The 15,005-nt window shown below is 47.4% G+C and overlaps 1 protein-coding gene across 4 annotated transcripts; it reads right to left on the reverse strand.

Moving 5' to 3' along the window:
• Positions 1–8: 8 nt before the first annotated feature.
• On the reverse strand, positions 9–8,536 carry LOC122389815 (protein IMPACT-like). 4 transcript variants are annotated; one of them, XR_006258030.1, is made up of 8 exons: positions 8,392–8,536; positions 4,848–4,964; positions 4,490–4,605; positions 4,159–4,247; positions 3,753–3,906; positions 3,393–3,552; positions 1,156–1,501; positions 9–168 (listed from the first exon to the last, which is right to left on the reverse strand). XR_006258030.1 is itself a non-coding variant. In XM_043382221.1 (7 exons), exons 1-7 carry the CDS (start codon positions 8,503–8,505, stop codon positions 1,340–1,342), a joined length of 846 nt encoding a protein of 281 aa, XP_043238156.1. In that variant the 5' UTR covers positions 8,506–8,526; the 3' UTR covers positions 9–1,339. The 4 variants fall into 4 exon arrangements, 3 of the variants coding, with proteins under 3 accessions (XP_043238156.1, XP_043238155.1, XP_043238157.1); XM_043382221.1 differs by having other exon boundaries at positions 9–1,501; positions 4,914–4,964; positions 8,392–8,526; XM_043382220.1 differs by having other exon boundaries at positions 9–1,501; positions 8,392–8,526.
• Between the last annotated feature and the right edge of the window lie 6,469 nt (positions 8,537–15,005).

Here is a 15,005-nt window from a genome sequence, read left to right on the forward strand (position 1 = left end):
TTGTAGTATTCCGTGATCCAGTATGGTTTATTCACAGAACCACGTCGTTATCCGTTGGGGGCAGACAGTTCACCTCTGTACCATGCACAATAACCTTGCACTGCACGGCGCTGACGGACACAAAAACGGTATTATTTGATGTAGTCGACGGCGTTTGTCACGTTATCATAGGTGGGCACCGTTCCCCAAAATTGTAACTTCGTTACTCGTTCCTCCGTTCCCTCAAAACGTGACTTCCGTTACTCGTTCCTCCGTTCCTCTGTATATAATGTAACGGAAGTTCTTTTAGTCCGTTACTCCGTTACAGCAAAATAAAAAACGTTAAAATGTTGGGTATTTCAAACATTTTTGAGACCATTCTGACACAAACTAAACCCCGAGAAAGCGGAATGCCCACCAAATCTACCAAGACAGTGGGCACTGATTGGACACTAAACCTTGAAACGTCTGGTGGTACTGATGCGCATCACTTGTTCCCTGCCAGATGCCGGTTGCACTTCACGAACACTAGACGTTCCAGGTTGGCATCTGAGAGCATAGGCGGCGGAACGGGGGGGGGGGGGGGGGCACCGGCGCACCGTGCCCCCTTTGATTTTGGCATTTTAACATTAGCCCTATGTGCGTTGCATGGAAAGAATGGGACAAAAAGTCGGCAGTGCCCCCCCCCCCTCTCCCTTAATTGAAGATGTTCCGCTGCCACTTTCTGAGAGGGTAGCCCTTTTTGCACGTAGCACATCTTTTCCCATTGAGAACATGCGCTCTACTGAGGCGCTTGAAGGGACGCCCGTGTTGAACTTTGCGAACACATACTGCAACGCCGGCTCATTGCGGAAGGCCAGTACACTGTACACTGAGGCCATCTTCCGTCTTCAAGTCAGGGCTGCTCAATAATCCACTATTCCGCTGCTGCATTAATGTCTGTGGGTTAGCTGAAAGATCAACCCGCTCGGACAACGAAAAGTAACGGAGGAACGAAGGAACGGACTAAACTGTTAACTTGTAACGGAGGAACGAAAAACCAATGTAACGGAAGTTACTTGGTCCGTTACCCTTTTTAAAATGTAACGAGTCCGTTCCTCCGTTCCTAAAAATTGTAACGGCGTTCCGGAACGGAGGAACGGAGGAACGGATCGTGCCCACCTATGCACGTTATCAAACGATTAAAACCATCGATGTGCCACAAAGATGCAAAGATAACTCGTACCCAACACGTGGATACTATTTCACATTTCAGTACAAAACACGCACAAAACACCCCACATAAGTCAGCTCTCAAATCACAGTTAAGGTCATTGGATGCACGGCGCACGCAGTGTGCACTTCATTCTGCCATCTGTCGTCATGTTTTGCGTTTCTTCTTTTCATCTGGCGGCGAGATGGCGCCACTGAGCTGCAGCACGTTTCGTGTGGCGTTATTGATATGCCGGAATCGGTCGGGTCCCAGCTGTATGCCGCCATACCATCGAGTGACCACAACCACCCAGTTCTGAACGCCGACAATCTGAAAACGCAGCCAAATAGCGCGCTGACTCCGCAGTCCTGGCGGCTGAACATTTAAAATTAAATGGAAACCAGCCTTACACTTAACGCCAGCTGTCTGAGCCGGCCCGGAATATAAATGTCTTCGAAATATTTGACGTGATGCTTTTGAAGTGAACAAATTGAGACTGGACTGAGCTAACCAAGGTGAAGCACAACATACGCGGAAATGAGTGAAACTTGTGATCAGACGGTGCGTTAAAGTTAATGAATGAGTATTCGACGGTAGCCCATATAAATCCGAGAAACTTGTATGCTATCACAAATTAATTGGATAATGGCTAAGCAACCCCCGCAAAGGTGTCAAACTACGAGAAGGAGACCAGTGACCAGTTTCTCCCCTCGGGCCGGCGGCAGGACTGCCATCAGGACAGGACTGCGGCGATACGGGAAGTGGGGAGAACAGTCCCAGGAAGTAGACAGAGAAAAGACACGGCCGGGTATCGCCCCGGGTATCGCCCCATCTGCGTGGCTGGCGGCGGCCGGTGGGCCAGTGTCGCCCGGTCGGCTGTACTCGCTCCCTCCTGTCTCACTGTGAGCTATCACTGACCCTGGGTGAAGTCCGGCGCGGACAGAACGACCGCTATATTCGCAGCCGGTGCGGTCTGAGGTGCCGAGGTGCCGAGGCGACTGGCAGAGCGGCCCGGGAGATTGCTGTCACAGCAGCGTTCACCGGTGTCCGCAGCGATCAGGACAGGAGAGGAGGGGGGGGGGAGGTCCGCCGGCTCTACCGGTCGACCTCTGGTACAGGTGAAAAGGCCCCCACGGTCCAGCCGGCGAGGGATAGCACGTCAGGTTACGGCCCAGGGTGCCGTTGGGCTTAATTACTACGTGGTAATATTATACGTGACTGGGTGGAAGCAGGGCGTGGTAACACCCGACAAGAAAACCGAACTGGAGTGGAATGTCCGCGGCAGATGGCGCCATCGCTCGGCTAACGAGAGAAGTTCTGGTGTAGAAGCTCCCGTCCCGACGGCGATCCGTCAGTAGAGTTGAGAATGGACAACAGCACGAAGTACGGACGGACGGTCTGATAAGTCGGTGGGACCATAGGTGAAACCCATCGGTGGGGGGGGGGAAGAATAGCAGAAGTGCGCGAAAAATTCACTCCAGCCGGATCTGAACGGTGTTTAGTTAACACGCTATTCATGTGTGAGCAAACGGGAGACCTCTCGTAATACAAAACTGGATCCCATAAGTCGTGAGCCCGAGCACCGCGACCCGTCCGTCGTTTCCATCCTCAGGATGCTGAAATGCTTCTCCCCCACGCCGCAGCCCTCGCTCCAGGCTGGACAGGCACCTCTATCTCATGCGGGCTGCTCCCTTGGAGCGGCACCGCTGCTCCCGAGGCATCGCACCCGTAGCCGGGCGCAGAGAGTGCCTGGGGGGCTGGTCGGCCTGTCCATTCGAACGGGCTCAGCCCCGGTGACTCTCTAGGGTGCCTGCCCAGACCGAAGTCTCTCTCCACCTAATTCCTATCATTCTCCCGGCTGCACTGCAATGGTCTCAATGCACCGATAGTGCCTAACCCAACAAAAGAGCACCGCATACAGCGACCATGGTGTTTGCATTTACATACTGCATCTCAGTTTGAAATTAAATTTACATCATGACTCATAATCATTTAAGATATTAAAAGGGTTTAGAAAATCATCCGGCACCCGGATACAGCACCGCCGGCCACAGCCGAGGAGGGGCGGCGGGACACCAGGACCGTCTACCGACCGAGCGGACGGGGATTACTGGACCGTTGGCCGGCCACTTGGACTGTCAGCCGGTCGAGCGGGGGAAGGGACGGGGACAGGGACATCTGGATCGTCCGTCCGTCCGTCGACCGGGACGTGTTGACTGACCTCCAGCAGGTGCAGCATCCGTCCGCCGGCGTGCGTCTCGCCGTCGTCGTCGCAGTCCTGCAGGAATGCGCCGCTGGCCGCGCCCTGTATGCGGTACGCCCACATGTTGTGTGTGGCCGAGGCAATCTTCCTGCACTCCTTGAGACTGGCTATCACCTGACTGGGGAGGGAGAGCATCAATGTAAGGGGAGGCAAACAATGTGTATGATCAGAACATTCCAATCGACAGAAATAAAGTAGCTTGTCACATTATAGCGGACGTTAAGCCACAGTACCGTACTTTAAACCGTATCCTATCCAATAGCACAAATCCGCAATGTTTGCTTGTCTAAATCCACTTCACTGTGCCCTTATACTCACTGGACCTGTTGGACGGTGACGACGGGCGCACAGTGCGCCTGGAACACGCTCTTCCGGTCCACAATACACTCGCCATGGATGATCTCCGGGCACGGTGACAGGTCCGCCTCGATGGTGGGCGGGGGAGACACAGCCGCCGAGGAGACACTCTCCTCTGCAGAACAGGGAACAATGGGGACTAAGTACATACAAACACATAACAGGGGAGAGCGAGAGCACGACAGAAACTGGGCTGTCGATAAATATGCGACCGGCAAATAACCGGACAACGAATTCGTAATTATGTCAGATAAGACCTCATGAAGGATGCAAGAGATAAAATGAAATATTATTATTAGTCATCGTAACATTTTACCCAACATATCGAATTGACGGCTCATAAAATATCACATATCGAAACACATACCAATATCAGGCGCCGTTTCTTGGAGCTCCTCCAGAAACTCTCGAACACGCTCGATCCACAGGTACAATATGCTAGAACCAATGTTATCACTGAAAACAGAAGTGTGCATATTATTACCTTGCTGTGTTTCAGAACCGGAGCAAAAGACCCCGGGAGACCGATATAAGCTGATAGTTTACACTTGATTGCTTAAGTTGTTTGCTTTTAACCTTTATTTATGATATTTTCGCTACACATTACATGTAAAGAAACAGTAATCAGTGACATTAAAGATTGAACAATAAGCATCCTTTGCCACAAACATGTGGTGAGCCACAGACGTTGTACGCACCAGTAAATGCCATCGAGGTGGGCGGCCAGCGTGTTCCTGAGGTCGCCGCGCAGCCACGGCGCCAGTAGCTCGTACTGCGGCGGCGACTCGGATGGGTAGCCAGGGGTCAGTGTCATCTGCAGAAAGGTCAGGGGGTCGGGGGAAAATGAGAGGTCAAGGGTCAGGGGAGAGTCCGGGAGGTCAGAGGGTGGGGAAATGAGAGACAAAATGAGGAAAATGTGCCACTGGGGGAGCCTGTGTCAAGTGTCAACTTCATTACTTTGAGTAAAATGAGAAAATATTGTGATCGTCTCTGCATGCTGTTTACAAGTCGTGGCTGCTGAAAAGACAATTGGGTACCATGTGATCATTTACCTACCTCAAGAGTAATGCTTTTGCCTCCATGCACAATGGAGACAGAATATATTCTGGAAGACTCACTGACCACTTTCCACTCTTGCTCATAAATGGAGGAGAGTGCTTGCACCTCATCAGCCTGAAATGTAGGTAGTAGTACATAGTATCAAATGTTACATTACAGTGATAAGGATCATTCTTCACAATGAAGCATGAGTCTTACAAGTTACTACTAAGTAGCTTTAATTGACATTACGGTATGTCACATTGCATAGGTATCTCCTTCACTTCAGTTTTTATAGACAGACTGGTTGAGCCACAGGCAAAGCCCAATGATGAGATCTTGGCACTTAGGCCTGAATATTTACCATCTGATCAGGAAATTATTAGCCTAAATAAGAAATGAGATGCTTCCATCACATGACTAAAGCTCTCTCTGAATAAAAAATATATAACCTGTTCTTGTAACCATAAATTAAATTCAGTCTGGGACACTTCAGGGAAATAAATAATAATCAACTTGATGAGCTGCTGAAGAAGTTGACCTATGACATCAGAGTATTGCATTGGATTCATGTTGTGAATAACAGTTGGATGCATTATAATTAACAAAAATGATTATGAATGCTCCAAGACAGAGTGAGCTACCTAGGAAAGAGCAGTAGGGCATCTCATTAAAGGTAGACTGCCACCTTTTTTCCACAAAACGGTTTTCACTAGAGCTGAGCCACCTATGTCCCAGACTGAAGTCGGTTTTCCGAAATTCGAACCCGTTTGCGAGAAATCGGAGACCAAAGTTCAGTTTGATGCCATTTTTTTAGTCCAAGAAAACCGACATCCCTACTGTTTATCGATAACTTTGAAACATGAATTTTCTTATCTTTTGGTAAATATATGCCAAAACTTTGATTGTTTCGAGATCAGAGAAGAATATTGGAGTGTCAAAATAAAAGTTAAACTTATATATTCAGTAGTTCATTTTTTCCAAAAAAGTGTGGGAAATGGGGTTTAACATGGGCCAGACCCATTCCAAATGAGCCATGATTTTTTTTAATGTTTTACGAACTTAAATGCAAAATAAATTAAACATGGCCAATTTCTCATGAAATCATATATTAGTAAATTATAAAATACCTTACTTTTTCAAATAAAATGTAATAATCTTATGACCTTGAAGTCTAGTGATGTGTAAACATTGTCGCTAGACATTAACCGATTGATAATTGTATGAAAATCGACAATTTTTTTCGCGATTCACGTGATGATACTTTGTCAGGTGAATTCTAAAATTTTGTTTTGTCCAGGGAATAAATCATAGGCCGATCTGAGAAAACTTTTTGAAGGTGGCAGTCTTCCTTTAAAGAAAAATGTTCACAAAAATTGGCTAGCAGTGGGAGCATCTATGCAATAAAAGAAGTCAGGGATATAGGCAGGGTTACTTTTAAAGGGGGGGAAGAGGGGAATTTCCCCCCTTCGAAAATTCCGCTCCCCCTTTCAAATCGTGTCTGAACGGCTAGGGAGGGAAGGGGGAATTTCCCCCTTTCAAATTTATTTTGGAGCCCATTTTCAATCAATTCGCTATTCAGATTCTATAGTCATCGTTAATCAGATTCTCGTCATCAATCAACGTTGCTGGCGTTAAGATAATTATTAATTTTCAATTTTCGGTTCCATCCAACCATTTTACGTTCAGTGCAGCAGGAACTCCAGATTTGACCCGATACCGATCGGATAGTCGGTGGGACCGTCTCTTGTCTTGTCTCTTCCGTCTTTTCGCAATCACTGACATATCGGTACAGGCGTCGGCGTAGGAACCGGCGGGGGACGGGATTACCTCTCCGAACCAAGGGTGGATACAGGGGGAGGGGGGCAATGGGCCATGGCCCCTCCTTTGACGCAAAAAGAAGGTGACCCCCCTTTTGGACCCCCTTTTATATTCTGTGTTCTTTCTCAGAAACGACCCATTTATTCACGATTATTTTCACTTTTTCATCGACGCCAAGGCCAGACATCTAAAATTTTTGTCCCAATATGACAATGGCCGTGTTTAACCATCCTCCAAACCTGAATCATTGAAGGAAAAACAACGTTATTTTTGTCCCATAGGCATCAAAGCTTTGAGTAATAAATGACTTTTCTCTTTATGCAGCATTCACGTTCATCTGCTTTGCATGCAGAGCAGGGCGCAAAAAAAAGTACCTCATCACAGCCGGCTTTCCCAATGGAACTTTCACTGCTCACTAATACTAATAGTAATAATTCAAGTTTTGTGCTTCATTAGTTTTTGTTCGGATATCACTGCCCACCTTGTAGTTGTAGAGGTTGCAGTTCTGTAGCGCCGTCGTTTCTCTACATACACGACCACACAAAGAACTTTGGAATTGCTCGTTAACTGTAGCTTTTGTGAGCGTTTAAGAATTTCATGTTTTTTGCTCATTTTTGCTCGAACAGTTTGACATCAATTACTCCTGACCTAAGGTGACCTAAGACTTGAAATTTTGTGCGAAGGTTTCAAATTGATGCCCGGTAAGGTACTAAAAATTTGGCGGCGCTGCGCGCCGCCGTTTTTCGCTTTTCAAGAAAACCCACATGGGGGCCAAAATGACCTCCAATCAGGGCGCGGATTAACCTCTCTCTTTAGAAAGGCGTTACTTAATGTTTGGCCGGGGTATACCTACTAGTTATTGATACCACTGATAGGTTGATACTACTGATTGGCATTTGCAAGGGCGCAGTCAAGTTGGGACCTCCCCCGCCCCTTACAGCCAAGGTAGGTGCGTATATTTTTTAGCAAAATTATTTTTTGGCAACCTTCCAAAATAAAGTGGCTGAAACCCGAGGAAAGAATAGGATTTGGGGGTAGGTAAGGTTCTGCGGGCTCCATCCTAACGAAAAACCTAATGGTATTGCCGCCCACCCCCCTTTCAGATGCCCCTGGATCCGCCTTTGCCCCGAACTTTATTCCCCCTCTCAACTTTTCCTGTAAAAGTAACCCTGGATATAGGTATGTAAATACTGGCAAAATAGCAAAAGTTGAACATCAAGCCCTTTTCGATTATCCATTTTATGGTAGCAGAAGCCTGCATGATGAAAGTTTAGAGCCATCTGACTTCAAAATACTGTTTGTACTTTGTAGTGCCTAACATGAGGATTTATGAGCCGGTCTCAAAATGGGTGGAATCTGAAAACAGGGTGCCGGAGGGCATAGTTAGTTAAGTGACTCCCCATCTCTAGTCAAGTGACTTCCCCTCTTGCTGCCTTATACAGGCTAATTGTCACAAGATTTGTGCAAATGAATTTAAAGAGCCTTGATCAAATCACCCCAGGTGCCCTGTTTTCAAATTCCAGCTCAAAATACTGTTCACATTTTTCATGCTACAAACTTCAAAACAAACTTCACTTTGAAGCCAGCCAGCAACGTCTTTTTCTATGACACTCAAATGCACAATTACCTATTTATACTTATTCATTGAGAAGAATTAAAAGTTGATTTGAAGTGCAAATTTCAGTGGCAAATTGTTATTGAACACAGTCTAGCTTGACAGTTTTCTGGAAAATCAGCATACCTGAAGAGATATGTTATCCATCAGCCCTTGCTTTTCAGACAGTAAAAGGATCTTTGCCAGCTCTAGATATCTGCAACAAAATTGTTTGTTTTGTTTATTTATACAAAAGCGCATTCCACTTATACAGCAATCCACACGTGAGAAGCCAAGCATGCAAATATTTTTTTTTTTTTTTTTTTTTTTTTTTTAGTGGCCCTAACTTACGTTACCGGCCTCGCGAGGAGGGCGGCGACCTAACTACGCCGCGCAAAACAAACCGGCCGTCCTAACTAAGACCGGTGGCCACTTTTACAGCAAGACAACATGGGAAAACCCATATCCATGTACTATGCCATGAATATGGGAAAAAAACCCATGAATTTACGTTAAGACACATAAATGACAGTGAAACTTACCGGTAAATTGATGTTTGTGAAGGGAGGGAAGGAGGAAGTTTGTGAATGGTAAGGTTACGAGAGTTTGATGACAGGAATGGTTTGAAGAGTGGGGGATATGTCGCTGGGAGGGATGGGGTTTGTGAATGTTTAAGCGTCACGATGAAAGGAATGGTTTGGAGGATGGGGAATCTGTCGCTGCTGCAGTTGGCGGCCGACGGTTGTCTGTGGTCGTTCAACCCGGCCGCCGCCGCTGTTCAGCGGCCGGGGTCCGCTGGTGTAGCTCGCTGGGCCGCTGAGCCTCTAAGCCTGCTCCAGCGGCAGGAGAAAACCCGTCTGCCACCGAAGCTCTGTGTTTCGGCACCAGCGAAAAACCCGACCCATCCCGTATCACAAGTCAGCCTGGTGGTAGCGAAACGGGCGCCTGCTAACAGTCAAGGCCGTTAAAGTAGCTCTGAGTAGGGTGATGTTAGGACGAAATCAAGTACCAGGTTTGTCAATGTTGTGTCGTCCCCGAGAAGCGTCGGGAGGTCGTTTTTAAGGTGTTGTACCGCAAGATAGTTAGTGATGTGTCTTCGTTCGTGATGCAATGCCGTGCATGCGATCAAAATGTGCTCTACGGAGATGCGTGTGTCGCAGGTGTGGCAAATCGGAGGGCCCGTCCTATCAAAAAGGTGGCCATGGGTGAGGCGAGTATGACCACACCTCAATCTGGCCAGGGTCACCTCGCGTATCCTGTCTGGTTGGTTACATGTGACCCATGTTCTAAGTTCTCGTTTGATCGCATACATATGTGCAGCATGATGTTGGTCCCATTTGCGTTGAAGGTACTCGGCGAATTTGATTTTTATCATATGAATAGCGTCCCCTTGGGCCATAGGTTCCACAACTGGATCAGGTCGCATTGCAGCCTCCTTTGCGAGGACATCCGCACGTTCATTTCCTGCAATACCGTAATGACCTGGAACCCAAAGAAGGGTCACATGCTGGCCCTCATTGAGATCTGATGTGATCCTGAGAATATTGTAGATACCGTGGTGGGTAACATTATCGGTCCTTTCCAGTGCTTGAAGAGCGGATTTCGAATCAGTACAGATGGTTGCCCGATCAATCTTTTCTGCCTTGATGTGCTCCATAACTTTTTCGATTGCGTGAACTTCGGCACTAAAGACTGTCGTAAATTCTTGAAGCCGGGTCCCAAACCTAAGCCCAGGGCCGACGGCTGCTGAACCTATCTGATTTTCGTGACATGAGCCATCTGTGAAGAAAAAAGCAGAGTCGCAGTTGAGCTCTACATACTCCTGGAAGAGCATTTGAGCTTCCACCGGAGGTATACTGGTCTTCTTATAATCAAAAAGAAATTCAATGGATAGGTCTTTGAGGAGCCAAAATGGAATCATAGGAGGATTTAGAGTAACTTCAGTGCGCCTAATGTTTAGCAGTTGATGAGCTTGCTCAAGGCACCCGGGTAGAAAGCACGATCTACGCAGTGGGCGTCGGGTTCTTGGTTTCCTCGCCTCCATTGCTGGTACCGCAATGTGATTTCGAACACTTTTTGCTCTGTAGTAATAGCGGAGGAAAAGAAAGACGCGTCGGTCATCAAGTGCTGGAATGCCGGTATCTGCACGAAGCGCAAGAACTGGCGATGTGCGAAAAGCCCCAGTTAGAAGTCTCAAGCACGTTGATTGAACGGCTTCTAGACGTTTGCATAAACTGGGCGACAGTGTGCTAAACAGATAACAATTGTACTCAATCGTAGATCTGATTAGCCCAATATACAACATTTGCAATGTTTTCCTGTCCGCACCCCAAGAAAACCCACATATGCATCTTAGGACATTGATTCGTTTAATACAACGTGCTCTTAGGTGCTCAACGTGTTGACGGAAGGTTAGATTAGTATCCAAAATGATCCCTAGAAATTTGTGTGACGTGGAAAAAGGTATTTTAATCCCATCGATGTGTGGGGATCTTTCAAGCGATGGACGGGGTCCACGTTTGAAGACCATCATGACTGATTTTGGTGCTGACAAAAAGAATCCCCATTTTGTGCACCATTTAACGCAGTGATCAACCACTGTTTGCAATATAGAATAAGCCTGTTTGTAGTTTTTGTGGGATACCCATATTGCTATATCATCAGCAAAAAGCGAATAGCGGACAGAAAATGTTAGAACACGTGGCAGGAGTAGGAGCATATCGTTCAGGGCAATCAAGAACAGCGTAGGTGACAGCACGCTGCCTTGAGGGACGCCATGTTCCATTACAAAGTCGTCAGAAAGTGTCGCTTGGCAACGAACTTTGAAAGTTCGGGGTTTTAGGAAATTTTGAAGAAACGCAGCCAAATGGCCTCTGATTCCGATTGAGTGCAGCTTATAAATTATCGTCGAACTGTGTACCTTGTTGAAGGCTGACATTAGATCTAGGAAAATAGCAACAGTCGGTCGCCTATGTTCCCAGTTTACCTGGATGTCCGAGATAAGGCGAATGATATTGTCTGCCGTACTACGATTTTTCTGAAAACCGCTTTGACATATATCAATGCAATGGTTGCTCTCAAGGTAAAATCGCAGGCGCCTGTTTACCATTCTTTCGAAAATCTTGGAGACACAATTGGTTAGTGAGATTGGGCGATACGAATTTGCGTCGTGCTGGTCTTTGCCGGGTTTGAGGATAGGTATGATTATACTTTTAAGCCATTCATCCGGGAAGTTGTCCTCAGTCCATAGTTTGTTGAATGCTATCAGTAGTGTGGAAAGGTTAAGTTCGTTCAATTTTGTGAAAAAAGAATATGGAATGGAGTCTGGTCCTACCGAAGTTTTAGTGCTTGCCATTGCTAGGGATAGTTTAAGTTCTCTTAGGGTAAAAGGAGCATTGTATGGTTCAGAGTTTGCAGAAGAAAAATCAAGATTTACTGTTCTATTAACGAGAGCTCGATGCACGCTCAAGGAGTAAATATCTGTAGACGATGTGTTGGCAAAGTGTTGGGCAAATATATTTGTGACGGTAACTGGGTCAGTTACGAATATATTGTTTGAAAGCAATTGCGGAAAGGCACCTAAATTAGTTCGTCGTGAGGCGAAAGCACGAACATGACTCCAGAGTTCGCTGAGCGGGGTAAAACGATTACATTTAGCGGCATAGTTTTGCCATGCCGCCTTCTTTTCTTTGTATATAGTTTCCGCACATTCTTTACGGGCAGCGGTATACAGTTGGGCATGTCTGGGACATATGCATCTCTGGAAGTTTCTGAAGGCTCTTTTTCTTATTGCTTTGGCTCTTTGGCATTTCCAGTTCCACCAGACAAGATTTTTAGATTCATTTGCAGTTCCAATCTTAATAGTTTTTTCTTTTAGCGTTTCACTGGCCGATTTCTTCATAGCCCCCATAAAATTGGAAATGGTCTGAGACAGGCCGTAGGGAGCATGTCTGTTGACCTTTGCGTTAAAGCCCGACCAATCCGCGTTATTTGTTTGCCATACCTTCAGTGTCGGTGCTGGTGACAGCGTGGTTGCACTGGTAAGCATGATGTGAATTGGATAATGGTCTGAAAACAGCGGATCCGATGTTACGGTCCATCTAAAGAGCGGTGCGATCCTCGGGGAAGAAATTGACAAGTCAATTGCAGAGGTTGTGTGGTAGCTACTACTGACAAACGTTGGGTTGCCGTCGTTCATAGCTACAAGGGACTGGCGGTTTAGTGCAGCTTCAATTATCCTGCCTCTCGGCGATAAGTGTCGGCTGCCCCATAGTGGACTATGACCATTGAAATCGCCGAGCAGAAGGCAATTTTCTGGCATTTGCTCTAGAAGGTCATTCAGATTTTGCTGGTTTACAACAGTTGCATTTGGCGGCAAATACACTGAAACAACCAACAACTCGCGGTTTAGTAGTGAAACAGTAGCTGCTACAACATTTAGCGGGGAAGCTATGTTTGTTTTCCGTTGTGACACTGAGTTTGCTACATAAAGAGCTACGCCACCCTGTCTATTTGCTAGATTTATGTCCTGTCTGTACAAAGTATATCCAGCCACATTGTAATTGTAATGATCTGTGCTTTTAAAATGAGTTTCCTGAATCGCCGCTAGAAGAGGAGCTTCCTTTTGTATATACTGTTTAAATTCAGACAAATGGGATAGAAGTCCTCCTACATTCCATTGAAGCAAAAAATCCATTGCAGCAGCTATCTAGTTTGTTTGGCGCGCTATTCTGGGATGAAGGATCGTCTGGTCACGACCTGGGTACGAAGGCCCACATTTTTCCTCTCCTTTGTTGAGCGTGCTCGGAGGCGAGTTTTGGGGCCTTCTGCATGGAGGGTGAGCTGAGTGTCGGAATCGCTGTCATCAATGACTGATGGCGATCGCAGGACGGAAGACACGGCGACCATTTTGGGGGTCTCCTCGTCCTCGCTCGTCGTATTGGCATCATAGCATGTGTCGTCGTCGGAATCTGTAGCCCTTGTCCGGTGGAGTGGTGTAACTACGGAGACGCCAGTTGGGTTGCTGGGGGACATTTCACAGGTGCCTGGTGTTTGGGCCTGGTGTCGTGTCCCACCACTTTTGTGCGGGCCTGTTTCTCGCTGATCAACCACGGTGGGAGAGTCAGGGTGGACTGTCTTGGGTGTCGGTGTCGACCGGGCGCAGCCTACATCGATAGACCGAGCGAGTTCCGGCGTCGCGGCCGTGCGCTTCCGAGCATGGGTGCTTGGGTGGTCTGGCGGGCTCGTGTCTTTGCGGGCTGGTGGCGTCAGCTTTGCGTGACGTGCGACATGGGGCAGATCCCGAGGGGGTGGGAGCTCTGGCCAGTCCTGTGGGCGGTTTGCAGCCTGGGATATCTGAGCCTGTGTTTGTCCCACATGGCGCGGGACTCCCTCGTGGTGGGAGGTGCTGGGCTGGGTCATGGGGGGTGACCCACCGTGGGTGCCAGCCACGTGTCCAGATCTGCGTTGTGTGGCCTCGCGGAGCTCCTGCACCTTTGCAACCCACACGGGACAGTTCTTGTCAGTCACTGGGTGCGGTCCATTGCATGCAGCACAGTGGGGAGGGGCGACACACCCTGTAGACGGATGCTCCTCTGAGCAACGTTTGCATATTTCAGCACGAGACCTACATGTGCCTTGTCCGTGTCCATAACGCTGGCACTTGCCACAGCGCCGAGGCAGCTGGTGAGATGGCCTGACTTCATAGCGCATGTACACTGCATAAAGGTGTTCAGGCAGCTGTGTGGCCGAAAACCTCACCTTGAGCAGTGGGTTCGGTCTGGAATTTTTTGAAGGGAGGCGTGTGACACTTGTGACACCCTGGTCACGGCTTTCCTCAAGTATGGTTTGAGGAGACTCCATTGAGAGCTCAGGGGCATAGACCATCCCCTCCACCTGGTTTAGGCGGTCTGCTGGAATCACAGAGATGTCCTCCCCCCTGAATGACCTCCAGGCTAGCAGAGCCTCGGTCTGGTACATGTCCCTCGTTTTGACAAGCAGAGAGCCGCTTCGAAGTGCAGAAACCTTAGCAGCTGCATAATGGATCACGTCCAGGAGCTCATCTCGAATTTTGTAAGGGCTGAAGTTCCGAAAGCTTTGGTTTTTTTCCTTAAATCTCACGAGGAGGTAAGCAGGTCCAGTGGGAAGGAACTGACCTTCGTCAGTAGCGGTAACCGCCTTGGAGAACATGGCTGGCATAGCTGGAGAGAACGACACCAAAAAGCGAGATAATCTTGTGAGGAAATTACAAGTCTTGCCAAAGAGTAGTCAACAAAAAATGAAGACGTGAAGAGGAGGGAAAGCAGACTCACCGTGGAATCTTGCTTTAATAGTGGGAAGCCGCTCGGGCAGAGTGAGACGAATGAGACGAAAAGCTGTCGAGACTAAATCCACCAGAATTCAATTTCACGCAAAGACAAGGCTATTTTTGATAAAAAAAGAAATGCTGAACAGGACGGGAACAGAATATCCCGTAAAAAACACCCTAGCACTTAAGGGAAACTGCAAAAAGTCTACTAATCTATAAAACCACGCGAACCACGCCGTCAACCGATTAGCATGCAAATATAAAACATGGCATGATCCAAGGCCATGATCTGTTTAATTTGCTATATGCGTAGCAGCTAGTGTACAATAGAAATGGGATTTAAATAAAAAATTGAGTAAGTCGCTTATCTATTGCTTGTATTTTTATCTCCAGCATGAATCTGAATGATATTTCATCTTTTAAAATGAAAGAAATTCTGGATTAGATACGCAGG

The sequence above is a fragment of the Amphibalanus amphitrite genome, unplaced genomic scaffold, assembly GCF_019059575.1.
Source record: "Amphibalanus amphitrite isolate SeventyFive unplaced genomic scaffold, NRLGWU_Aamphi_draft 000373F_arrow, whole genome shotgun sequence".
NCBI lineage: Eukaryota > Metazoa > Arthropoda > Thecostraca > Balanomorpha > Balanidae > Amphibalanus > Amphibalanus amphitrite.